Below are 26,395 nucleotides of genomic sequence, written 5' to 3' on the forward strand. Positions count from 1 at the left end.
TAGCCGTTTGGAGGATCACCACCCGCGACGTCAATCGAGCTCGTGATCACATGAAAAACAGGCGACCCTTTAACCGCTCGGTCAACTATCTTATCGGCTTGTTTAGTTTGGATTTAGCAATCAGCCGGCAGCCGGGAAATTCTCTCTTTAATTCCCCCACTCGTAAACTTGTTCTTTTCGCTTCCGGAAGATGCCTGTCCAATTATCATATATTGGAACGCGAGCTTTACATGGAAATGCGAAGGAAGTACCCAAAGAAAACACAGAACCGAGGGTCAAAATTCCATTGAACGCGCGAAACACGTGCTCGCCTCGTATCGAACGATCCACACCTCTGTCCGTCTTCACAATCATCCATCCCACGTTGGTCTCTCACAATCATTTCAGTAAGGAGGAAACCTGTCTGCTGCAACGCTTTTGGTTCTGGGCGTCTGCTGCAAAATTTTAAGATGGGGGGGTGGTAAAGGTAAAGGGAGAGAGAAGCATCCGATGACAAATGCCGACCGACATGAGTCGAGAAGCAATTGGCCTCAAATCCTCCAAGGAAAATAACAGAACAGGACAAGACGGAGAGGTCGATCCGACGTTCGGATGGGGTCATTAGACCACGTGGATTAGGACCCTTGCCGACACTTCACTGCCTTTAAGAAGGGTGTCATTATTTAAGAAAATTCAGGGGCAAAGGCGACGACTTTTTCCCCCTAAAGCTTTCAATTTGAAAGGCCATACGAATTTAAACTTCGAAGGGTCAAACCGCCCTCTTCATCCTAGACCGTCGTCTCGTTGAAGTTTGCCGACACTGTTTCGGGACTTTTTAACCTGCTGTGCTGTCATGGAAAATGGGAAAGGACACGAAAAAGAAGGAGGAGTAAAAGGAGGAACTTCACACGAAAAACCGAGTCTTTCGCACGAATTAACTGATGGGTCGAGTCAACTCAAGCCTAACACGTATTGGGGTCGCCAACTGTATTTGTACGTACGCAAATGAAGGGATTTTAATGGTGGGAGGAGTCGTCGTGATGGACTGAGAATCAGCAGCTCCTAATACAGAGAGAGAGAGAGAGAGAGAGAGAGGACAAGTGACGTGTCGGTGCAGAAAATGACGTTGTAACAGAGAGAGAAAGAGAGCAGCTGCTATAAGGTTGTGCGACCTCAAAATCAAAAAAAGCCGGTCCCAACAACACACCCACACATTTTTACTCTCTCTCTCTCTCTCTCTCTCTCTCTCTCTCTCTCTATGGCAGTGTCTACGTAAGATACAGAAGAAGAAAGAGGAGTTTTTTTTTGTGGGTTCTTTTCAAATCTTGCTGATCTTGGGAGGTGGAGTTAGGGGGGAGAGAGAGAGAGAGTGGGGGAGAGAAGGAGGAGGAGGAGGTCTGGCCGGGTTAAAGACGATAGCGGTGAGAATCGCCGGCGGTGGTGGTGGAGGAGGTGGAGGAGGAGGAGGGGGAGGAGGGGGGAGGAGGAGGAAGAAGATCAGGAGATCGGCGAAGAAGAAGGTGAGGAAAGCGGGGGACAAGTTGATGGAGTGGTGGCGCAAGATGGTCTTCCCCGTCCGACGTGTTTGGTTCTCCGTCTCCGCTCGCCTCAAAGCTCGCAACCACGGTCTGTCCCATTTCCCTCCCTCTCTCTCTCTCTCTCTCTCTCTCTCTCTCTCTCTCTCTCTCTCTCTCTCTCTTCCCTCTCTCCCCTGCCCTGTGTATCTGTGCGAATGTTGTCAGTATTTTTACTGTGTGTCTGTGTGAGACAGAGAGAGGCTTACCAAAAAAAGAACAGAAAAAAACAACCCCCAAGAATCATCCATGCCTGAGAAAACTTCATCTACCTCTTCGAATTCAGCTCTTTTCTTCAATGCGTGTTCATTTATGCCATAGTTTAACCATCAGATTGCCACATGGTTAGCCTATGATGGAAATCTGCAGAGCTGCAGTTCTTATTCCTCCTAGGTGAGGACTGAGGATGCTGATTTCCATTTTTGGCTTCCAAGTACATACATGACATGAAACAGCCAACAATTTTCAGCCAGAGTGTTTGGAAATCATTAGTTCAAGGCTGAAATGAAATGGAGAATCTCTTAGTTTCTCCTCAGTTTCTTGAGGGACGGAAAGGAAAGGGAACCCATCTCAAGTTTTCTAATTTTATCTGCTGGATTGAAATTACGGGGCGTTATCATCAGAAACCGTAATTCCACCGACCGACGCACTTTTCTTTTCGATCCCGAATATGCCGGGGCCACCCATCACCATATTCCCTCTTATCTCTCACCTGTCGTGCTCTGTCTTCTTTCTTTCGTTCTCTACTCAAACACCCTCTTTCCCAAAGATCTCCCTTTTCTTTTCTTTTCTTTTGGGCACAGTTCTGCTCGAATCTTGTGCTTTCTAGGCACTCTGAGAATTATGGTCAAGTGCGAAAGAAGAAGCAAAGAACCATGCCCCTTCGCTTCACGTGAGGATGAAGTTATGTACTGTACTTCCTCACTTTGGTGATTTGAGTACACCCCCCCTGGAAAGATTCTAGTTCTCATCGCTTAAGAATTCTCAGGATCTTTCCATGTTGGTGGGGGCGATACACGACCGCCAATCGCGCCTGTTCCCGAACGGAAAGAGCAGCGATTAGGATCAGCGGCGACATCATTTTTTGCCACACCTTTTAACGGTCACATTAACTTTACATGCATCTCTCATGACCAGGTTCAGAGCACCATACATTCACCGAACTTTACCAATATAAAAACTTCAAAACACGGGCCATCCTTGTCCTCGGCCTTACTTTTTCATGTTAGGACCACCGTTCGTTTTACTTGCGGTGCAATTTGGTTTTTATTGAGCTTCCCACATTCAGTCAAACTCTGGGAATGTGAAATTAACGGTTTGAGGCTATAGGATCACAGAGAAGAATGTTAACTCTTTTGACTGATTCAGGTGCAGGACATATGAAGCTAGAGGATGATGTACAGACCTGCGAATACCAAGACGTGCAGGTGATGTGGGAGATGCTGAAGAGGTCGGAAACGGAGCTGATGGCCAACCATCCCAAGCGCAAGGTGCACCGGCCTTTCTGGAGGGTTCTTGTGTGGTCGAACCACAGTGCGCCTGCATCCCTAGCCGCCGACCATGCTTGATAAGAGAACTCCAAATGGGTGTGCCTAGCTGGGATTCAGTGACTCCCTAGTAATACTATCCTCCAACTATAAGGAAAAAAACAAAAAAAAGATCCGCACCATAAAATTGGGTGACCATTGCAGTAGCATGGTATAGAGAGCTATTGCAACTGTGTTGAGAACGAGAACTGAGTGAACTACAGACGATGCTATCGAATACATGTCCTTTACTGTTGTGTAAAAATAGTGACGCCAAACGACGAAAAGTCATGTAAATACGTTTTGCTTTCGTCACATACCCATCGTAGAAGATGCAAACTTCCCACCTTAAAGGTTTTGCACGTCCTGCCTTATAATGGCTATCTGCTGCAACAAGTCTCATACTGCACGAGAAGCAACTGATGTTAGATGGGCTAAATGTCAGACTATAGGCAAAGAAGCAAAAGGGGGAAAAGGAAAGCAAAATCCATTTTTGAAACAAGATGATCAATGCTTATGCATAGGAAGACCATTAATCGTACATAGGCCCACTCATTATAAGTCCTGGTCTATTGGCCGAAGAAGCAGACTCCAAATCTCGTACAAGCCCGACAAGAAACGATGGTACAGTTCTGTTTGCTTGGGAAAATCAATTACCAAGTCTTATTGTTCTTGATATGATATCCAGAGCAAGAAGTCTTTTTAGCAGAAGGGTAAATATGCTTTTCTACGACTCGACATGACTATACTACCCAGATAACAGGGGATAGACTCCAGATGGTCTTTCCAACACATAAAATCCATGTCCTCCTACGCTATCAACTTTTTCTCCGTTGAAGATTACTTGTTGGTCAACGCATTGTGGAAGGAGAGAGTAATATGTAGTTCAAGATAATTGTATGTAGTGACAAATACAAGAACAAAGAAACCAGAAAAGTTGGTTAAAGTGTTCACTGAAGTGACAACCTAGCAAGGGCATCAAAAGCTCCATGAATGACAGGGCTAATGAGTAACCTGAGAGTGCGTTGTAGATGTATGAAACATAGACATGGTTCGTGCATGACCAGACGTTCGCTCTTCAAGCACTCTAATAAGCCTTCTTAGCACATAAATAGTAAATAGTCAAAAGAAAAGACTGCACAGTTACATCTCTATAAGGAAAAAAAACCTGAGAAGCGATGCAATAATTCATTACCATGGAGTAAACCTGTAATAATCATTGTTCTGAACTTCTGATCACCATTTTGCCATTTCATCTCCAGAGACAAGCACATGCAAAACACAAGTTAGAAGCTATTTGTTAAAAACTGGATCATGAATCCTTATTCTGGTAACAATTACCGTGCAAGTCTCAATCACATCACGACATTACCCTGGTCTAATCATCTCGGTACTCTTTTCACCGTCATTGATGTTCATATATCAGCAGAACCAGAGACGACCGAGGGAAATAACAGGTAAATGAAGCTTATGGCCATTACTACATTTTCTCATTCCAGTTTCTTGTCCAGAAAAGAGACATGTAAGCAAGATTCAATTCCAAGAAGAACATGATAGTATTGGACCAGGAACACAATCAAAACCGAAATAGTCTAATAACTTTCATACCTTAATTAGCTCCACTGGTGACAGCCACCAAGTAAGTCTCAATCACATCACGAGATTACCCTGGTCTAAGCATCTCGGCACTCTTTTCACTGTCAATGATGTTCATATATCAGCAGAACCAGAGACAACCAAGGGAAATAACAAGTAAATGAAGCTTATGGTCTTTACTACATTTTCTCATTCCAGTTTCTTGTCCAGAAAAGAGACCCACAAGCAAGATTCAATTCCAAGAACATGATGGTATTGGACCAGAAACACAATCAAAACCGAAATAGTCTAATAACTTTCATTAGCTTAATTAGCTCCAAAAGCTGCTTGTCTCTTATCTTCTCAGAACATGTGCCTTGAGATTAAGGCAATCTTAGTACATAAAAACACAAGGCATGTTCCTTGTCAAGTGCAGAGAATAATGCTCCTCATTCGCAATGCAATTTCACTTTCACACCTGAACGAAAGGATGGCCAAAGAGGACCATGTGCAACATCGAGCTAGGTAGCAGTTCATGATCCATATGACAACAAATGCAAAAAAGAGAAGTCCAAGATAATAAAAGGCCGCTTAAATCCAGAGAATTTACTTACATTGAAGTGATCTTTACAAACAAAGTTCAGACAATGCTTTGAATTGCTCTTTCATAGAAGTGCTGATTTCTTTTTTTCACAACAGTACAAGTGCTGATTTTGCTTTCGTTCCTTCTTTTATTTTATTTTTATTTTTTTTTGGTGGGCATGGTTGTGTTTAAATTGGTAAAGAAAGCTATTTACCAGAAAATGAGCACTGCAAGCTGAGTTAGCCCAAACTGAGCTCAAGTCTCTCTTAAAAAAATGAATGCCTAGCTGCCAATTATTTTGATGTTCCACAACTGGCGTACAAGCATGACAAAATTAACCTCTGTTACAATTAGAAGAAATTCAGAGTTGTAAATACACAAGTAAATATGAACTTCAGCATCACTGGATTTTATCTTCCTATAAAACTAAACAAGTTTCTAGTACAAAACTGCTTGAAAACTTCCTCTAAGCTGTGAGTTACAAATCAAACCTGCAAATTAATTCTACCGATACAAGAGGGCCACCAGAGATAAATACTCCTGTTTCTTCCTCGTCTTCCAAACAGTTGGTTGGCTCATGGCAGTAAGAACATCAATTGAAGGAAGTCTCTCAATCTCATACCCATACCCTCTTTTAGAAATCAAAGCAGAGATTTATCCTGAGGGCAAGAGACTACGCAGAACAATGCACTGCATGGATATTATTTGAGCTGGTTGTCAAATATGCTGGAGTCTTTCTGCCACTTTTGAAAAGCCAAAAATGGGCGACGTCTGAGTTAAATTCAGATACTTTAGCCCTCTAATGCACGTGCGCATATTTTCTCTAGCAGCAATGGCCAGTCTTCCCCAGGCTGCTGAGGCTTTAGCTCCATAGAAACCTTGAAGTCCAACATCGATATGACAAATGGGAGTTTCACTTCCTCCCTAAATTCTAAAGGCCTACCAACATTTTGTAGCCAAAATCGATCACTTGGCAAGATGACTTTATCTTTTGAAAAGCCGTTCATGTGGACACTGCTTTTTCTCAACCGACCCCCACATCTCGTTTTCATCGCCTCAATGCAAGACCTGATAAGCCCCTTTAAGTAAGCATCTAACCCATTATTCAGTAAACTCGCACAGTCCATTGACACCCCTTCCAGCCCCTGAGCTGAAGCAACCTGCTGCATGCGGTCTCTCAATGTCTTGGTATCTAGCAGCCCACCTTCATCACGAAAGCTTGAACATCTAATATTGCTCGCGAGTGCTAAGGTTCTCTGGGCACCACCTGCCCTAGCAGGGCAGAGTGAGATTCCCAGAGGAGCGTGGACTTGATGTCTGATGCATACTTCTTTTGCATATTTAGAAATTGTTAGCTTACTCTGGTCCTTGGTTCTTGCACCGACTAAACCGCTCCTTGGTATATTCGTAATTGGCAGTCTAATGTCTTTCTCTGCTTCTTGATGATGCTGCACCGGCTTCAGTAAAGCCAGACAATTAGGATTCTGATCTTCCAAACTGACCTTACAGTTCTCAGCCGTCGGAAGACGAGGGGCGAAATTAACTATCCCGTTCAGGCCCTCAGAGATACCCTTTGGCGATCTTTGCGGTGGAAAAGGAATAAAATCTTTATTCTGCAGGGGGATGGGCCCATCATTGGTACCCAACAGATCCCTATCGTTATTTAGCAATGGTGGAGGGACTTTCCCGTGAGCGTTCTTCAAAACTGCATGTATGAGCTGGTTGTGGAGTCTAACATTGTCTTTCCCAAGAAGCTTCCAGCAGAGCTTATCAAACTCGGCCTTGCTCAGCTTCAAACTCAAAAATCCGTTCAAATAGCGAAAATACTGCCCCGACCTCTCCGGCCCGATTCTCTTGACAATCCGTGCTTTCAGCGCGGTCAGGTCTACACGCGAGGGCCGACTCGGCGGCGGTTGCATTTTCAGTAAAGAAAACCGGGCATCACCAGCGTTCAAGCAAATCGAACTTCACTCCCCCCCCCCCCCCCCCCAAGCATACACGAAAAACCCCCCCAAACGAAGCTAGGGTTTTGACTCGGCACGTGCAAAAGGGAAAAAAATCACATCTTGCGAGCACCCGGAGAGAGCAAACCATCCGCCCGACTAGGGCGGAGATTTAAAACGCGAACTGCTACGCATCTCTAAGCAAGAATTGGAGACCCCTGGCGGCAAACACGGTCCCCTTCCGAATCTCAGTCCCATCGTATTCGAACCCCGCCCGAAACGGACATCTCATCACCAATCACACCCACTAACCCAAAGCAGGCTTCTTTTTCTTCTTCTTTACTTTTTTTCCCCCTTCAATTTCAGCAGCAAACTGAACCGACCGAAGACCCAACCTCGCAAGATGCTCAGCAACTTCGGAATTCAGCGGGGCCCCAAGACGATCGCCGCGCTCTCCTCCACGCAAGAATCGAGGAGACAACTCAGCTTCGGTGGTGGTGGTGGTGGGGGGGGAGCAAGCTGGACCGAGCCACCGCGTCACACAGCAGCTAAAGGAAACGAAGAGCGGGAGATCGCAGCGACCCGGGAAAGCGTTGGGCCGCCTCCAGCGCCACGACGGAGACAGAGAGAATATCCCTCGCTCTTTTCCGGGCAAGGAGCTTCTTCTTCTTCTTCCTTCCTTCCTTCCTTCCCCTTTGGTCAAGGCGCATTGGCTGCGCTTGCGTATGCGTTTCTCTGCGAATTCGCCAGCTTTGACCTTCGAATCATTTGCTCCCCCGCACTCTCTACTCTACTCTCTCTACTCTCTCTCTCTCTAGCCTTGATGAGTCAGTGCAGAGGAAAATTAGTGGGGTGGGGGGGGGCCTGGTTTTTCAATTTTCCCCCTTTTTTTTTTTCTTTTTTCCTTTTTTTTTTATAAAATTTCGGGGGAGGGGGGGGGGGGGGGGGCAGGGGGTTTTGGAAACTTCTAATTCCTCTGGGAAGACGGCGAGCGCCCCTCACGCGCGCCCTCCCGCTCGCGTGCGGGGAAAATGGGAACCCCCCCCCGAAGCAGCTTTGGCTTCGGACCGGTGGTTCGGGGAGAGCTGTGCTGCACGCGAGCAGACGGCGCGTGGCCGTTTCATCTCCGCGAGCGAGTGCGCGTGTGTTTTTTAGTTTGGCAGTGCGTACGATCCTCCGACACCCTCCTCGGCGGCCGCCGGAGAAAAACTCGACGATTGTTTTGCCCCCCAGAAGCGTTCCCACGTCCGTCAGAAACATTACTTATACCCCCTTCCTTTTTGGCAAATTTGAAAAAGGGACAGTTTCTTCTTTTGGGGTGAAAGCGTCCAGGAAAATGACTTGCTAGCATCGTCGTTCGAACACGCGGGAAACCCTGCTGATCCGAAGGAAACATTCGGTCGTCTAACTTTGGCGGCCCGTGTCGTCGTCGTCGGACCGGCCGCCACGGCCGACGGGACAATACCCTTTGCCGGCGGCGATCGGTAGACAATCCTCATTTAGGAGGCTTGAAGAAGATCCTATTCCTTCCTCCTGCTGCTACCTATTTAGCCAGGTGCAACCCTCGTTCGAGCAGAGGCGCATCCCATTTGAAGAGCAATGGCGGTCTCAAAGCTAAGCTGCACTGCACTGCAGCTATTAACTCCACGGAAGCCGTCGAATTAATCTTTAGATATCAAAGTTAAGGTAGTCCATTGCTGTCTGTAATAATAGCCCGTTGTTCCAGGCTCTCACCCCCTTTGGTACCACGATGTTGGTCCACTTGAGGCATGAAGTGGCCAATTCGGGTCTGGAGGCGGTCCGCAGCGTGCAGATGTCCGAGATAGATTGTCTTCGTTGTCGCGCTCAGACCAACTCGAGTACAAACAAAGCCAATGGGCGTGATTCTGAATGAGGTATACAATGACTAATCGGAAAGGACTTCGAACTATGCTTCACAAGCAATTAACTCGAAGAACTAGGTCAACCCGAAAAAAACGAGAGTCGAACTCGCGATTGAGTAGCCCACCTGTCAACAGCATTTTCGTATTCGAAACTAGATAATTTCCAACTTCTCCGGTCCCTTAAGATTATTATCCTCCTCCGAGACAGAGACAACTGTGAATGCTGAAATGCCGGCCTAGGCAGAGAAGGGTGCTGCTCGGCACAAATGGTCGATACAACATGTTTTACCAGCAAAGAAGGCAGCCGAATCGAATCAGTAAATTTGAGTTTGCCAATTTTTCCGATGCTCAGACCTTTGTGTCACAAGTCGCACAAAAGCCACAAGGAGCCGCCAAGGCGCTGAGAACATTTAGCTTATCTCAAAGATACAAACACCACCCGCAGCGAAAAAGATTCAACATCAACTAATAGCATTATGTACAATCTCAAGGCTATTCATCAGAATAACCCCCAAAGAAAGGCAGCTACGCTGGTTGTCCCCTCTCGCCCTTTTTTTCTATAAGTAAAGAAGAAGAGAGAATTCACCTGGGCACGATCATCTCAGATGCCGTTGACAGATACTGAACTGGATGCACACGCACATCCACTCTGAATCGTAGGATAATCATCAATGTCTCGGTTGAAGAGTTAATGACAATTTCAAAGGCTTCATCACGCCACAAATATCATAGTAACACCAACACACAAAAAATTGTTTATGAAAGAGGCTATAACATATAATATATCAGGTGAAGGAACAATAAAACTGCTAGGGTGTGCTTGCAGAATGCCAAGGAACAGAAAGGAGTTCCTTGTAAACGGAGACAAGATTTGCGAAAGGAAGATTACAATCAGCTTTGGAAAGGAAAAAGGAAAATAGAAAGCAAAAGAAGTAGCAGCCAGGACTTTCTCATATTGTTTTTCCCCTCCAGAAAGAAGACCTAGAAATTTACATAATTAAACCAAGCCCAGTAATGCTGCATCTTCCATTCTTTAGGAATCAATGAAAAGGGTGCTCCAATGAAATATGAACAGTTTGAACGATGACTTTGCCCTCAGAAAAACACTGGCATTAATTCGCCAAAAGCACCAATTCAGAATGTAGAGAGTGCCTGCAACAATCCATAAAAAGTTGTCAAACTAGAAAATGCATGATATCATCAAGTGACTCTGCATGTGCCCATGTTCACAATTAAATCTTATAGTGAACTCACATGCCGCTTATAATTTCTAAATGACCGAATGCCACCACATTTGCTGGGACAGAGAAGCTACAAGAAGCCTTTCTTAGCATATTGTTTTTACATGGGTATTAGTTCAGAAATAAATTCAAGTAAGAACACAGAATCTGATTTCTATTGGTCCTTTCCGAGAGATACCTGTACAAGAGACATGACACAGTGATCAGCCTTTTAACCAGATTGCAGTGCTCTTTGTGGGTCAAGTTGGCCGCTACAATAACTGGACGGTACAGGGGAAAGTTCCTGTCTTCCTTTCCACTCCTCACCAGGTTTCAATGTGATGGGCTTTTCAATAGAAGCAGCCTCAACACACAACATATGCTTATACTCATCATCCCCAAAATCAGGCATGGCTCTTGCTTTCCTATCCCAGGGGTTCCATACCACTGGAAAGAAAATTATGCATGTAAATACTGGTTTGAAATGCACCTTAGACTACATAAAGTAAAAGCCATATACCATAAAACATAAACAGTTAATTTACTAACATTTGCAGCCTACAAATTTGCAATAAGTTAACCAGCTACTATTCTGCATCTTTTTCTATCAATTGGCATTATTGCAGAAAAACTAGTTTGACATTGGGTTAAATTTTCTACGATAGGCATCATCCATCAAAAAAGATTTATGACCAAGCCAGATATATTCTCAAGCACATGGAATTCTGATTCCCATAAAGCCATGGAAACATCTCAAGTGTGACAGATTGCCTTCACAGAATGCTATACATGAATTCTATAATGAGCCTCTACAAGAACAAGTTCACATTAAAGCTCTCCAACCAAGAAAAATGAAAAAAAATGTCAACCTGAAGTCTCAAAAGGATATATACTAAAGGCAAAACCCTCCTGCAAAATGAAATTTATCAGGATTTACAAATGTAAAAGTTACGCTTATTGGGAAAAAATGCATTAATTACGCTGTCACAAATTGAAAACACATTTACTGGTGAGCAAAGAGCAACAATAGAAGTTCATTCACTTAGTATGCTAATATAGGTGGTTACACTTTTCACTGCAGGCAGCAGCTATGTTCTTTTGCGTCTTTTCTATTCTAGGTAAATTATATGGCTGACATTCGCCAATGAAGGGGATGAGGTGAAGTTTGTAAAGCGTTTCTTGCCTTACAGATTTTCCAGAAAAACATTTAACCACTATGAAATCAAGGCAGGAAAACGCCAACTCCCACAACCCCCCCCCCCCCAAAAAAAAAAAACAAAAAAGAATCCTGTATTTTGATCCCGAATATAGATTTCAATAAATTGCTGGGCAGAAGCTACTTGTGCTTTGCACATAATTTCCCTAATTGCTACTCAAATCAGATGATGTTGATCCCCCTTGTGCATAGACTGTAATCAGTGTAAATCACCAATCAATTTACTTGGCCATATGGCCACCAAAACCAGTCATGTCCTTTAGTACTTGAAACCTAAAGGCTAATGCCAATATCGGCAAGGAATTGAACTGAGCAGTAACACCAGCTCAAAACCAGCCACCCTTTGCCGCAATCGAAATTGCAGACAATCCTAAACTACAATAATAATGCATTCAAACAACCTTGTACGCAACTATAGGCAAAAAGACAGTAGGAACTGTTATTTAAGTAGAAATGAAGTAGTTTGTAAACTAAGTTGTACTCATAATCTAGGATTAGCAAGAGAAATGATTCGCACAAGCTTCTATGCTGTCAATTGTCTACAGGGAATGCTCAAAAGTAGATACCAAATTCTAGAGCATATATGCAGCAACATGGTATTCCAGACATCGCACATTTAGATGCATGGAAGTGGCTACACTTACCGGCATCTGGAAGTCCATCTTTCCGCAAGACAAATGTTCTCTTTCGTTCGTGGTCCAAAATAGCAATCTTTGTTGGCGTGCTGAGATACACCCTGTCAAGCTATAAGAGTAAAAACTGAATAAGGAAGCAAGAGAATGCATGTATTATACATAGAACAAGGAATGGTAACTCCAAGATCAACAACATATACATGAGAACAAACACTTACTTCTGATTCAAATGTTATTGCATCCCCTTGTTCCGTGAATCGCTCCCTGTTCTTCAGGTTATCCAGATAGTCCAGCGTCTCTAGTCCCTCAACACGCACTTCACTAATCCATAGAGATTAGTCCATTAAGACGTATACAACAGAATAGAAGCAGGGAGCAAGCATTACTCAAATTACACAAAGGAACCATCCTGGAACAAAGTAACCAAAACAGCGTGACATATGAAAATAGTGAGAAGTAACACAGGCAACATTATTATCTTCCATGGCAACGTTGGAAAAAGATATAAACGACATATAAACTCTCCAAGTACTTCAGATCTTATTGCATCACCAAATGGTTTGGCCAATAAGGATGAATGACTATGATAAGAGTTCACAATGATAAACAGCCTAAGAATAATTGCAGATCATAAAGCAGTCTGGAGACTCGAGACCTACCTACATCCAACCAGTACAGCTGTAGCAGTTAAATACTCTGTTGACGAGGCCAGTCAAATTTTTTAGGAAAAAAAGATCAAAGAATGGTGGAGAGCTTACATCATGACATAGGGTGTGGAATATACGTCATGGCTCCCGACAACTAATAAAGTTTTTGTCCCAAAACATGTTGGCTTTATCTAACCACTTCATAACATTAACTCTCTAAAATGACTAGTCAAATCATGATCTTTGCAAATGCTGACAACCATTAACACACAGAAAGAATATTAGTTAAGGTTGATTATTTTTGTCTTAATCTTCAAATTTGAATCCTTGGAAGGACAAATCGGGAACTTGAGGTCACATATTCCAAGAACAGACACAATTAGAGAAACTTTACAACAATGACCACAATGACTCTTTTTCGTACAAAGCATTGTCAATGTCATGGAACCTTTTCATAAAATTCCGCATTTTAACATGTTCAAACTAGAGTAAACATAAGATGTGCTCGTTGCAGAACCTGATGTCAGTAACAGCAAAATAGGTGTGGTACGCAAACGTGAACGAGAATGGCTTTCCATCAGTGTTCATATTTCGGATGCGAGAAGTTAACATCAGATCTCCTCCAGGTCCCAGAGTTATCCTCAGACGATACTCGTACCTACTAACAATATAGAGATAAATCAATGCATAAATCCATTAGAGAACAGCATTTATCTAAGCAACCGACTTATTTTTCATGGGTAACTGTATACCAAAGATGTTTTACCACAATCTATTCATTCAACTTTTACATGGGAATAATGGAGCCATGAGTCAAGATAACATGCGTTGAACTCCTTAATTGTACTTCTTTTTCCAATGTGCATGCTTCAAGAAATTTTGATTGCGCACCTGTGGGGCCAGATCTTGACATCCTCTTCTGAGTGCTTTAGAATAAGATCAACGAACGCCTTGTTGGAGCTGTTTGTAGGGAAAGGTGGGGGATCGTTATCAATGCTCCAAAACCTATTCCTTGCAAATCCGTGTGATTCGAGAGGGCCGAGATTTGAGAACTGAATATTTAGGGCCATCTCTTAAAATTATGCAGTTCGGAGGAGTCAAGCAAAAGTTGTTCAAAGAGGAAGAGCACATACTTGAGGAAAACAGATAGGAATACCTCCACGGATTGCCTTCGGGGGATTAAAATTAGCCTGTACACAGGACATACAACCAAGGCTACTGTAAGTGGTCTATGCAAAATGCAAAACATAGATATTTGAAGAGGAACATTTTGCTAATTCCTGCTTTCCATCACAATAGATAATTGAGGAGTTAGACACAAGTGGCGAATAGCTATGAGATGCATGCATATTTTTGCTAGGTTAGGCAGAAAAGAATTCATGAAAAAAAAATGGAAAATTACACAAAACCCTCCTGAACTTTCAGGATCTTGTACCTTCTCCCCTGAACTTTTGACCGTTACGCAACCCACCCCCCCCCCCCCCCACCCCCCCTTTTGTTACGGCTGTCAACCTTCGGTCTTTTTTTCCGTTTATACATGCCTGAAATGTAGTTTTTCAAGGGTAAAATTGTAATTCTTCTTGATTTTGAAGTCAAATCACACTTTTACTCCTAACTGTTTGAAAAATTACAAAATATACATATAAAAGTGAAAAAAAAAGTAATGACCTTTACAAAAACCATTAGCACAAAAGTTAATAATAACAATAATCATTTCTGCTTTTTTTTAGTCTAACATTATATATTCTGTGTAAGAAACCACCACCACCCAGGGGAAAGTTGGCTTTTCTCACCCTAGTCACCACAGTGATCCCATTCATCTTCGTCGTGTAAATTATTTCTCAATTAAAAGATGACTTGATTTGATTCTCTTTATGTTTCTCCAGTCCTTTATGCATTCCTTTAGTTAGTCTTTTCTCCATAGTTTTTTCGATTCCATAATCTATGTTTATCATGCCCAAACTTACAAGGGTACCAAACTATGCAATACCAATGGGCGTGTCTTTTTAAACGGCTAATTAATGAAGGACATATGGAAAATAAAATACCAAATTGACATGTTTCAATGATAGTATTAAATGTTCGAGATAAATTCAGAAAAATTTTGATATGAAATTAAATCATATTATTGTTGTTGTGGTTGTTGTTGTAGTTAAGTCCTAATACGTTTTAACAGTCATTACATTTTATTCATATTTTTGTATTAATTTAGATTTGTTATGCACTTGGAGGCAAAAGAGTGATTTGACTAAGAAAATTAAGAAGACTTACAATTTTGCCCTTGAAAAATCACATGTTAGACACGTGCAAAGAGAAAAATAGACGGAGGGTTGATAGTTGTAACAAAATAAAAGTTGAAAGGGATTTTGTGTGGTGGTCAAAAGTTCAGGGGTGGGCACACATTATCCTGAAAGTTCAGGAGGGTTTTGTGTAATTCCCCCTAAAAAAAAATAGCAACCAGATGCGTACAAGTTAGAGATGCAAATAAAGGCGAAGAAGGGAGAGGAGAAGATAATTTTGGGGAACATCATTGAAAACAAAACAATAGTTCCTCCTGCCTGTCTACCTCCACCAAGAATTCAACATAAGTTCAGTGAGATGATCATACAAGTATTAAGCCCACCATACATACAAGTCAGTAAGCAATAGAAATTTCATAAACCAGCAATAGAAAGGCATGGCAGCTTCTGGACGGCAATCAAGGGAAAGGTTAAACTCAAATGAACTCGCAGATAAGCGCAACCTATTCGGTAAGGAGATTTCCTTAATGACGGACCGATTGTTCTGGTGTTACTAAAGCATATCCAAAGCACAAGGGTTACTCCCGGCAGAATGTTAGTCTTATATAACAGACTAGAGCAGAGCTTAAATACCACTGTAAGACTGAGAAAAGAAACGAGAAAAAGGTAAAAGTTTCTTCAGTGACATGAAAGAATGCACAAACATCTTTATGCATGGCAAGAAATACGAAAGATCTCAATAAGCAGATCGCATGAAATGATTTGTAGACAAAGCATGACAGATAATGGAACCCTAGACTACTATTCTCTTCTCTCCGTGCCCCCTCCTTTCCAAATTCCACCAAATTAAATGATGCGACCGAGATGCGTGTTCTTCAGCTAGACCTACAAGATCGAACCAACTACGGAGCCCCTCCGACAGCAAAGCACCAGTTGGTTCCGAGGGATGAGTCACGGACTATTACAGAGAACATTTAGAAGGATACATAAGGTTCAACACTCCAGAGAAAAAAGATGCAGTGAAGCAGGGCACCTTGCTGCTGAGAAAAAGCAATTCTTCCCCATGTTCGTTCTTCCAAGATGTTACATGGCCACCATAAAGGTACACCTGTTTCAGACACCGATATTCCAAATCAATATCGATTCTACAAGTACACTTCAAGGCGAGAACAGTCAAAGGCTGATAATAGCTGAATTACTACTGCACGAGGGAACAGCCCCGCCTCGAACGCGCCGGAAATCAAATCGCACAGCACAACCACAGAGGATCATCGACCAAAAAAAAAAAAAAACCAAAAGAACACGCAGAATCACGACACGACCGCGCGCAATCTGCGAGAAATGGAGAGAGAGCACACGAATCGGCCCGTCCAACCGACCAATCCACATATGAAGCCTCCAAATCCAACGCCCATTGCGCTCGATCTGACCACCTCCCGAAACTCCACCGCGCTCCCGGAGCTCAAGAACGCAAAAAACAAGATTCCGACGGGAAAAAACGCGAGCAGAAAGGGAGCACGACCCAAAACCCCACTCCTGGAAACAATGAGAGTTCACAGAGACGCGAGCGATGGGGCGGGGGGGCGAATCGATCGGATACCTCGGCGGAACAGCCACGGACTTCTCGGAGGACGACCTTCTCGAGGCCATTGACGCCCTTGCAGTGCTCGACGTACACGAGCTCCTTGTCGGCCCTGGACATCTCCTCGTCCGGCAAGATTTCGAAACCTCCCGGATCGCCTCCGAGAGCGAGCGCGTGTCGCTCTAAGTGTGTGTTTGTGTGTGTGGATGTCGACACAGAGAGAGAGAGAGAGAGAGATTCAGGTGTGTTCTTTTAACGCCAAAAGTTCGAGATAAAAAGCCTCCGCTTTTTCTTCTCCCTCCCCTTCTTCTCCTTCTTCTTCCCTTCCCTTTCCTTCTCTATACTTGAACAGTAAAACCTCTTTTTCGCTTTTTCGGAGGCTGCTCGTGTTCTTTTTAAGGTTTTATTTATTTGCTTTTTGGTTTGGTCCTGCTGTCTCTGTTTCCTTTCCTGCTGCCTGGTCGTTTCTCCATCCGGGGGAGCGTGAATCCCCTTATCCATAAATTAATAACGATTGTCGATGGTCGGTGTTAATTAAATATCTCTTTTTTTTTAAAATTTTTTTATCTCGATACCTTTGTCACGTTGAAAGGCGATCCGGCGTTCACCCAAGCCGTGACCCCCCCCCCCCCCCTGCACTCACATTACGGGGGCCTCGAGCACGTCCTTAGGGTATTTGATTATTCGCCGAGTCCCCCCGCTAGCCTCGCTCTAGTAAAAATCGATGTCCCGGAATCAGCAGAGGTCCCCCTCGTTGCGTTGCCCATCGATGGGTTGACGAGCCGTGATTCTCTTCATAAAATCTCGAAGCGCGGCGAAGATGTAGGTCGGATTTCGTTCGCTTGCTGATTATGACAACCAAGATGCGCGATACCGCTCACAAGTTCTAGGCCCAAAAAACTGTTTAGGATTTCATGATCTTTGTGATAGGTCCGACAGATTGTCCAAGGTCAACGCGGCCGGTTTCGATGGGATTCAACCTAGTCTCTTGAAGCAAACTCTTCCAGAATGCAGAATGGAGAGCCAGCAATGTAAGATCCTTCTCGGTTGCTTCTTTGTTCATTTGATTTAAATCCCTAAGAATTGGGCAGGATGAAACTCTCAAAGTGCTGCCGCCGATGGCAAATTCTGGAGATGTTTCCTACGTTCATAAGCAGACTTTCTTTCCCTCACGGTGCAGTGACCCAGAGAATTGCATGTCTCCATGCAGGGGAAGCCAAAAAGCAGATAGGGAATTAAGATGAAGCCCTCTTCGCATACACCATACCTGCATCTGTCCGAAAATGGTAGAAAAATCCGAGTAGGTTCTATTTGGAAAACAATGTCCGACAAAATAAGCCTGGGTCTCGTATTCGAGGCAATAGGGTTCAAAGTTAACAAAAGCAGACAGATAAGCAGCAATGCCGATCCCGACTGGCGGCACATCGACTAAATCCAACCAATATATTACAGAAAGGAGCTTGTTGACATATTTTATAAACCACTTCATAAATTTGGCATGGGTACGGTACATCTGAAGCCGAAACATGACATGCGGGAGGAAAGAATTGAGGATAAGGGGAGGCTCGAGTTTTTGACACCCAGCCAGTGTTTCTCGTGTATAAGAGACAATAATCACCTTAATCCTACACAGCCAAAAAGTGCCTCAAAAGCCCTTATTCATAATGTTGATTACTTGGGCCAAAGGGCCGAAAGCTCTAGCTGTAATTACATGTTCTGCCAGTCAATGAGGAGATAGAAAAGGCTTATTTACAAAGAAACACACTTATAGTTAGCAATCCAATAAATTTACTGATAAGTGTAAACCTATTTTCTGAGATAAATTATCTTACAGGTCAGCCGCAAGCATCGATTAGTCATACTTCTACATTCCTACATACATACATCCCGTCATCTTCTGCAAACTGGAGTCATTGCTGCGGAAAAAATGATAAAGAGTCAGATCCACCAGTTCGTGGGGGAGAATATGCACTTAAACTAATAAAAAGTACCTGAGGGTTTTGAGTATTTTCTGTTTTAACTTTGTGAAGCTCATCTTGAATGCACACTAGCCTATATAATGAGACAAGGATTAATATAATACGGCATTAGCAAGCACCACAAATCTATTCCTTAAAAATATTTTGCGTATACCTCCATCGCAACTCCATTACTTCGTGAACTAAATCCTTCTCTCTGTCATTAGCTGCTTCAATCTGAAAGGAAACGCGGAATCTTCACATTCCACAGTAAAGAAAGACTCCTATAGGTCATGAAGAAAAAGCCACAACATGGTTCGTCTTGGCAACTTAAATTCAATGAATTAGGCCAAAGTTAAAATCGTGATGCTTCAAGGAGAAAAACAACATTTGTGACATGAAGGACCCTACATTGTCCACATTCACTCAAGTGTTTAGACCATCGTAAAGAAGCAAAAAGATTTGGCCACTAAAGTTTGAGGCTGCAGTAAAAGTTCCGATCATTTAGCTGAACTACTGCAAGAAGCAAGGGTATATACACAGAGAGTTTGACATTCAGGTTATTAGCCTTCCTAAGAGAGCACATGCAGATATAGAAACTTCAAAACTAAGCCCTACATAGAATGCGAAGTGATGGCCTCAGAAGGTATAACATCTCCTTGAGAAGCACATTACTAATCTTGGGTAGATGCCAAAACGGCTGTCAGCCTATAAAGGAGGATCTAAAGGCCCATGAGAATGGTGCTTCTTGGTGATGCATAATATATCTGCTTCATCAATTTTAATATAGCTGACCACTTAAGGGCCACCATGAAGAAATAAAGAAAGATTATTATTTCCCCAAAACTGCCCCAACGAAATTATGTGACGTACCAAAGATTTCTCAGTCGCAGAAGTAAGTGCCTGCATGCATTCTGAATCAATGGCACTATGGGCTGTGATGATGAAAAGTAAATACATTAGTTTTGATCAACGATCATCATTAAAGATGCAAAAATCCCAATGCTTGCACCTGTGGATTCCCCAGAAGCAATTTGCTTCATTAAACTTAATATGCAATCCTGAAGACATCGATAAAACCAATCAGAAATTTCATAGTTGGTTGAAACAGAACAAACACGCCACATGGCTATTCCATACCCTCTGAGCGATATTTGCCTGCATAATTGAGTGCAATGCTAGATAAAGAGATTGGCCAGAGAGGCTTGATGATGTAGCATCAGATGGTGACGGCAGAGCTGAGGCAGGCGTTGCGGGATGTTGGGTGAAGACCTACATGCCCAGTGAATAATTGACTCAAAGTACAAAGAGCAGGAAAGAAATTTCTTTCACCCAACAAAGTCGATCACAATTCGTTGGCTGTAGAATCAACGAGACTATCCAAGAATTAAATTAGAATATTTAAAATCACAATAGCTAGACCGTGTGGGGAAGGGATGTTTAAAGAAGAGCTCCCATCATATTCTGGAGTATAACAGCAACATTATCAATAGGACTAACATGATCATTAAAAGAAAAATGTAAAAGATACTAATAACCTTCACATGCTCACTGTCAGCTATCACGTCCAACAGGCAACATGAGGGTGTACTTGGGTCAAACTACCAAAGATATTCGAATGCGGTCTTCTAACAAACAATCTTCCCATTTGGGTGGGATTAGAATAAATCAGAAAAAACTGCAACCACCACAAGGAGTTCACCATTCTAAAGAAATAGCATAGCATAATTGTCCATGAACCTGGGCCATGAAAATGAGATTACGAGTTCCACGTGTACCTTAAATTTTCACTTTTGGCAGTCTAACCAAATAAAACTTAGCTAGTTCTAATGAAGAGCAGTTTATTGCAGCATTAGCTCGTAAGAAGTACTCTGAATCCTTAACGACTTTTATATTTTATAGCATTAGCAATAGACAGCAGCACAATGATAATATTCCTAACCCAGTTTAATAATATTCCTCAATATTTGAGTACATTATCATAAAAGCACAAGGGAATGACCAACAGATCCATAAACATAAATGAGAACTACCAACCTGCATACTATGACTCTTATGCAGTACGGGAGATGGAGCAACCTGAGTAAAAATCCAAATTAAGCATCAAAAGTTTTCTTATTCCGATAGTGAAGAAGCATCAAAATTAGAATTGCCGTTCACCTTTTCTGATTCAACATTTTCAGATGTAACTTTAAAACGCCCCTTTTGCTGTACAACTGGTACTTTTGCTTTTTCATCAAGATCATCAACATTTGCTGCTGCAACAATACAAAACCTAGTCAGAAGGGGAAGGGCTTCTTATATCATGTCTTATCCAGGAGAAATAATTGACGTATGAAGGAAAAAGAGGCCGAGACCAAAATATCCAAGCACATACCTGAAGATCTGCCGACTTTAGGGGGAAGTTCGGAAAGCACATCATCTGCCATGGAAGCAGTAATGCCATTGCCATTTGATACTATCGGTTGGTATTGGAAATTCTCACTGGAAATTTCACAAGAACCTCTAATGAAAATGAAGAAAACTGGATGTTGAATCAACAGCGAATGTTGCCTAATCTCATAATCATGAGAAAAACATTCTACTAAGCCAAAGATAATCATCTAGGAGTTTCCAGACCTTTCCACTCTGCTAAAAGGAATATTTTTTTCTGGTAAATTGTTGATACTGAAAGAGCCTCCCCTTCTGTGTTGTGAGCAAGAAGGGGTACCTTCCCCACTCTTTCCAGCTATCCCCATATCGACCTTTTCATTGAGTTGGGTTCTCTCCTCATGACAAGGGGAAGAACTCTTGTCAAAAACATATTCATGATTTGAACTAGTGGTGCTTAAGTCATCATCTGATCTTTCACATCTAACTCTGCCGAGAAAAAGACGTTACAGTCAGATGAAATGCAGATATATTAGTATTAAACATATTAGAGTAGAAAATTCGAGGATATACGTGATAGAACTCGAGGATGGCTGTACAAAAAAAGTAGGAGCGGATTGATTCTGCAGCAAATCCTCCTGCAAAGTACAGTAAACTTAGAACAGGATGAGCATTTTCTAAGGGGAAAAGAACACTAGCCGTGTATAACCTCTTTAAATACCATCTCAGCAACTTCTGGAAGCTGCCCCATGGGAAAATCTTGTGGTTGAGATAATTTATCATGTCCTTCTAGCGCTGATAAAGAAGTCGTACTTTCTGATGTAGAATCCTCAACATCCTGGATCTGATACAGTAAAGAATTTCAGAGCCTTTCGAATCCTATTGTATAAAATATGACATCATATTAAAGAGATGAACAGATAAGCCTTTGCCATACCAAAGATGCCTGAGCCTTCACATCATCGAGATTAAAGTTCCAACCGCTGATTCCTCTTTTATATTCATTCTGCATTTAGTTTCCAGAAGACGTTATCTGTTAGAATTTGTTTAGACTCCGGTCACCATGTAAATTGAGAGGCACGTGAACCCACCAAAGTGTCAGATATTTGTGACGATTATGGAGAAGATAACACTAAGGGTAGATTCCCGTGATACTCTAGAGTTTTAGGCAAAATGCGGGGACATCTTCATGTACGAAAATGACTCTAAACTCCTAACTAGAACAGGCAAAGAAATAACCGAGATACTAAGTACACTGATGTGTTAGTAGGGGGGAGGGGGAACTAATCAGCATACGCATATATATCCTTCCGGCTTTCCCTAACAATTATTTTTATCCAGTCAAACAACTCAGCTATTCTCCTGTAAAGGAAAAACAAGCTGTTCCCTTTGACAGAGTGGAAAGGCGGCAAGTTCCTTTTTAGCAGATTATTACTTTCTTCGTTTTTCGAAAAGAAACTGGTAAGTTCCTTCCTTCACCCCATAACCATGGGATTCTAACATAAAAATCAGAAAGCCATGAACTGATAAATCCAAACAGCATGCACTAGAGGAACTGTGAAGATAAACTCTCGACCTATTCAAAGTAACCAAACCTGTGATATCTCCTCCATCTGCCCATCTGGCATTTTCTTTTGTGCTAGCATATCTTCTTCCTTTCTCTGTAGTGGATAAGACACCAGTAACAAGTTTGTTTGATCTCTAATATAAGTAATAAACGCCAAAGAAAAAGAACAGAGAGACCAAGTTGACATTGTTTTTCAACAGATGATATGCTGACCTTCAATGCCTGCATACGATCACCAAGGGCAGGTAGACCATCCAAAAGGGTCCGTGCTATATAATCATTAGATCTTGCTTGCTTAAAAAAGGAATGCTTCAGGAGTTTCTTAGCAGAAGGCCTTTTGGAGGGATCCTTAACCAAGCAACTCGCAATCATTTGCTTGAAAGACTGCAAAAGAGTTGCCAAAACATAAGGTGAAAAAGTATTGAACCGGAGTTTTATCATACGTGTCCTCTCGAAAGATACCTTTGAAAACTTTCTATCTCTTTCATAATCAAGGCCAGGAGGCGCACTCTGCAAAGTCATGAGCAGTACCTGGCAGAAAACTTCAGTTAAGATTTGATCAGAGTTTAGGGCATATGCATCTGACGCCAAAGAAAGGAATGAAACTCGTCAAGACAGACATATGCACCTTCATCGGAGGATACTTTGAGAATGGAGCATGGCCATGGGCTAGCTCCAGTGCGGTTATACCAAAAGACCAGATATCCGCTCTGCATGAAAATTGTCAAAGGCACATCAAAAGGATGCCGCCATCTGAGAATAGAGCAGTAAGACTCTTAGAGGTACCAAGAGGGCAAAAAGTAGCCTACTTGAAATCGTAGCCATGTAATTGTTCCATAACTTCAGGTGCCATCCTACAGCAAAAACAGACAGAAAGTTCAATTCATTTGTATTCCACACAGATGATATTTGTAACATAATAATTTTGGGTATTCTCAAACTACATGATGTAGTTATTGCACTAAGAATCTCAATGATGTGCTTCAATTCTGTCACTCATGGAAAAAGACAATTTCCGGAATAAATTATTTCTACATGGTAAAAGGATGTACCAACAAGGTGTTCCCACAAATGTATTCCTCACACGTTGCCTATCGCCAGAGTCAAAAAGACAGGCAGAAACACCAAAATCTCCCAGCTTTATGGCTCCACGTGCACCAATAAGAATATTTCCAGCCTATAAAATGGTATAACATAAACGTAAATGCATGGTGGACATAAAAGGTTATACAACTGCAACACAGCTGGCATGATTGAAAATTTATCTGAATAGACAGTATTAGTAGGTACTTTCCATCTGATGAAAATTTTTGATGACTTACAGAGTGTTAGATATTCACACCTTAACACGAGCAGACATGCAGTATGATGTGTTATTACTTGCAGCTGACTTTCTTAATTCCCGTGTCATAAACTATACTTTGTTATGGTTACTTCATAATATCATGCTTTCTTCTCTTGTTACAAAGTCAGCTGTTTCCTTCCACTTGCGAGTCATCACATTGTCCAAAGTCCACCAAGCAACTAATATATGAACATCTAATATCGCACATCTTCTATCATTTCATATTACGTATATTATTCTTCAGAAACTACATCTTTCACAATATCAAGCTAATTGTTTCTCAAGGCTTATTTCCTACAGATCCCGTAGCACCAGCTGAACCCATACACATAACTCTCTCTTGTTGCTGAACCTGACAAGTCCCATCCCAATATCTCATGGAAATTAAGGTCTACCTTTCTTCCCTGCCAATGAATTATCATTATGTTCCAAAGTAGAGAGTAAACCAAATGTAAGTTTTTCACACTACCGTAGATTTTGTTCAAGAAAATAAAAAGAAACCATTCTCTAACTGTTTCATATAGCGAATAAGGCATACTATAACTTGTAACTCCAAGACACTTCCTGGTACGGTGGAAGTGGAAACAGGCTGAGAGACCTCAAATGATTAAAATAGAAAAACCCTGAAAGAAAGTGTTGCATCTGAATTACAATATTGGTAGAAGAAACAGGAATCATGGTTATGTCTACATGTTGGCCCAGCACAAGAGATCAACCTTGTAAGTTGGAAAACATCTAACTCTATGCCGGCATAACTAAATAGATGGCTTCATGCAAAATATTTACAAAAGGATGGAACTAATTAAAAAGCTCCTCGTATAGAAGAACTCTAAATTTAGCACTGAAGACAGGAGCTAACTTACTAGAAGACAACAATATGTGCCATGCCTGCAGTACTAATAAAATGTCCTCAAATGAATTGCTTACTTTTACATCTCGATGTATGTGGCCATGATGATGAAGGTACTCCAAACCCTTCAATATTTCACGTAGAACTGTGGCAATAACGACCTCCTCAAATCCATCAGGATGCGCAGCCTTCAATATGTGGAGACAAGAGCCACCAGCCATGTAAGGCATGACAACCCACAAATTGTGATCACTGACAAAGGAACAGTGCGATCTGAGCACATTTGGGTGGTCAACCAAGACCATCGTCTGTGCTTCTCGAGATATGTTGTTCTGTTCAAAGTACATTGAAGTGACTTATTACAACCACCGCAATACTAAGCAGAGGGACAAGAACTAGCAATTCAACCTGCTTAAACCTCGAAAAGATTCACATCCAAGAGAGTCAAAAACCACCAAGATTCTTGCACATTGCACCAAAAGCTCAGAGATTACTTCAAACTGATGCATTAATACAGCAGGATTGAACCTTCCGTTCCCTTTTTCCCATTAATTGCATTTTCAGGAAAATTAGACGCAGGAAATTCGACACCAATCCTTTTGGAGAGAGCATGGTAAAGCCTTGAACAAACACTGAAGAAAGCAAATGGCCCGTCGAAGTAGACAGTGCTTGTTGGCGCCTGAGAAAAGCATTGGATGTGGAAAGGGGTCCTTGTCCAGGCTTTTAGAGCCTCAATCAACGAGGATATGACAAAAAGGAAGAAACAACAATCAAGCAATCAAGACCAAGCTAAAATCAAATGCTTCCCAATGCTAGAAGCGACATTATTCATTAAGACCGAGTCCTGCGAAGCCATCAGCCCAAGAAACGTTCCCAGAGTCCTGACTCCGATTCACCAAACACCCCCCCCCCCCCCCACCATTTTCGTAATTCAAAATACTATGACCATATCTAGTCGCGAAAACGTCAGCAAAGCACTCTTTTTTACCAAGTTCTTACGCAAATTTCAGAAATTGCTCCATCCAAACCAAAAGAAAGAAAGGGAGGAAAGAAAAACGGACCTCAATATCCAGCTCAAAAAAAAAATAAAAAAACTTGCCCGAATCGAACGTACCAAACGAACAGAAAAGCGCACATTCAATAAACAAAAACCAACCCAAAACAACAAAGACAACAAAAAAAATTCCGGGGTACGAACCAAATCGCAGTTGTCGCGCTCGAAATCGAGGATCTTGATGGCGACGACCTCGTCGAAGGGGACGCAGAGGGCGCGGTGGACGGCGGCGCTGACACCCTGGCCGATCTCCTCGTACAGGGTGTAGTGCTCCGCCCCTATCGGGTACTTCCTCTTCTCGCTCTCCATTCCCCCACACCCCCCGCCCGCCAACCCCGGTCCAAATCCCTCCGCGCGTCTCCCCGGGGGACGGACTTTCAATTCCGCCGAGCCAGCCCCACGCGAATCCCCGCACGGAAGAAGGAGGAGGAGGAGGGAGGAGGAGGAGAAGCAAGCGGATGCATAGCGCGCGTGAACGGAGGACGAAGGCGAAGGCGAAGGCGAAGGCGAGGTTCAGAGAGAGAGGGGAAAGGGGAAGGGAAAATGGGAAGGCATTGATGGAGGACGAAGGTTTCTCGTGACGGAAGAGAGAGAGAGAGAGAGCGAGAGAGAGCGAGGCTATCGGATCGCCGCTACAGCAGGGGAGGG

General features: G+C 42.6%; 4 protein-coding genes across 8 annotated transcripts; 1 reads left to right on the forward strand and 3 right to left on the reverse strand.

Annotated features, from left to right (window-relative positions):
* The first annotated feature begins 1,349 nt into the window (after positions 1–1,349).
* On the forward strand, positions 1,350–3,432 carry LOC130138239 (uncharacterized). Its single transcript, XM_056311684.1, has 2 exons — positions 1,350–1,605; positions 2,922–3,432. Exons 1-2 carry the CDS (start codon positions 1,524–1,526, stop codon positions 3,119–3,121), a joined length of 282 nt encoding a protein of 93 aa, XP_056167659.1. The 5' UTR covers positions 1,350–1,523; the 3' UTR covers positions 3,122–3,432.
* A 2,596-nt stretch (positions 3,433–6,028) lies between these two features.
* LOC115681640 (uncharacterized) lies at positions 6,029–7,156 on the reverse strand. Its single transcript, XM_030605635.1, has one exon. It carries the CDS (start codon positions 7,154–7,156, stop codon positions 6,029–6,031), a length of 1,128 nt encoding a protein of 375 aa, XP_030461495.1.
* Positions 7,157–9,815: 2,659 nt separating this feature from the next.
* LOC115681731 (putative glucose-6-phosphate 1-epimerase) lies at positions 9,816–16,894 on the reverse strand. Of its 2 annotated transcripts, none has more exons than XM_056311814.1 (9): positions 16,622–16,894; positions 16,055–16,129; positions 13,915–13,971; positions 13,673–13,833; positions 13,299–13,442; positions 12,353–12,455; positions 12,144–12,243; positions 10,483–10,730; positions 9,816–10,215 (listed from the first exon to the last, which is right to left on the reverse strand). In XM_056311814.1, exons 1-8 carry the CDS (start codon positions 16,721–16,723, stop codon positions 10,516–10,518), a joined length of 957 nt encoding a protein of 318 aa, XP_056167789.1. In that variant the 5' UTR covers positions 16,724–16,894; the 3' UTR covers positions 9,816–10,215; positions 10,483–10,515. The 2 variants fall into 2 exon arrangements, with proteins under 2 accessions (XP_056167789.1, XP_056167790.1); XM_056311815.1 differs by having other exon boundaries at positions 13,299–13,439; positions 16,622–16,892.
* A 1,168-nt stretch (positions 16,895–18,062) lies between these two features.
* On the reverse strand, positions 18,063–26,395 carry LOC115681729 (serine/threonine-protein kinase BLUS1). Of its 4 annotated transcripts, none has more exons than XM_030605771.2 (21): positions 25,892–26,395; positions 24,771–25,025; positions 23,551–23,675; positions 23,308–23,352; positions 23,127–23,208; positions 22,961–23,029; positions 22,712–22,882; positions 22,527–22,592; positions 21,869–21,937; positions 21,653–21,775; positions 21,505–21,569; positions 21,181–21,420; positions 20,939–21,045; positions 20,722–20,819; positions 20,599–20,640; positions 19,702–19,833; positions 19,574–19,622; positions 19,435–19,496; positions 18,737–18,798; positions 18,595–18,655; positions 18,063–18,519 (listed from the first exon to the last, which is right to left on the reverse strand). In XM_030605771.2, the coding sequence occupies exons 1-21, from the start codon at positions 26,054–26,056 to the stop codon at positions 18,514–18,516; spliced, it is 2,094 nt and encodes a 697-aa protein (XP_030461631.1). In that variant the 5' UTR covers positions 26,057–26,395; the 3' UTR covers positions 18,063–18,513. The 4 variants fall into 4 exon arrangements, with proteins under 4 accessions (XP_030461631.1, XP_056167855.1, XP_056167854.1 ...); XM_056311880.1 differs by having other exon boundaries at positions 20,722–20,816; positions 21,641–21,775; XM_056311879.1 differs by having other exon boundaries at positions 21,641–21,775.

Source organism: Syzygium oleosum, unplaced genomic scaffold (assembly GCF_021117445.2).
Source record: "Syzygium oleosum isolate NSW1041296 unplaced genomic scaffold, Sole_v2.1 Sole_v2.05, whole genome shotgun sequence".
Lineage (NCBI taxonomy): Eukaryota > Viridiplantae > Streptophyta > Magnoliopsida > Myrtales > Myrtaceae > Syzygium > Syzygium oleosum.

Excerpts from the sequence above, each read along its gene's own strand:
- LOC130138239 (XM_056311684.1), top strand. The coding sequence starts at position 1,524 with ATGGAGTGGTGGCGCAAGATGGTCTTCCCCGTCCGACGTGTTTGGTTC. Across the intron at positions 1,606-2,921 it reads CCTCAAAGCTCGCAACCACG|GTGCAGGACATATGAAGCTA; the intron begins GTCTGTCCCATT and ends TGACTGATTCAG.
- LOC115681640 (XM_030605635.1), bottom strand. The coding sequence starts at position 7,156 with ATGCAACCGCCGCCGAGTCGGCCCTCGCGTGTAGACCTGACCGCGCTG.
- LOC115681731 (XM_056311814.1), bottom strand. The coding sequence starts at position 16,723 with ATGTCCAGGGCCGACAAGGAGCTCGTGTACGTCGAGCACTGCAAGGGC. Across the intron at positions 16,130-16,621 it reads TCCGTGGCTGTTCCGCCGAG|GTGTACCTTTATGGTGGCCA; the intron begins GTATCCGATCGA and ends TGTCTGAAACAG. Across the intron at positions 12,244-12,352 it reads CAATAACATTTGAATCAGAA|CTTGACAGGGTGTATCTCAG; the intron begins GTAAGTGTTTGT and ends TTACTCTTATAG.
- LOC115681729 (XM_056311879.1), bottom strand. The coding sequence starts at position 26,056 with ATGGAGAGCGAGAAGAGGAAGTACCCGATAGGGGCGGAGCACTACACC. Across the intron at positions 23,030-23,126 it reads CAAAGTATCCTCCGATGAAG|GTACTGCTCATGACTTTGCA; the intron begins GTGCATATGTCT and ends GTTTTCTGCCAG. Across the intron at positions 21,421-21,504 it reads CCATCCTCGAGTTCTATCAC|AGTTAGATGTGAAAGATCAG; the intron begins GTATATCCTCGA and ends TTTTCTCGGCAG.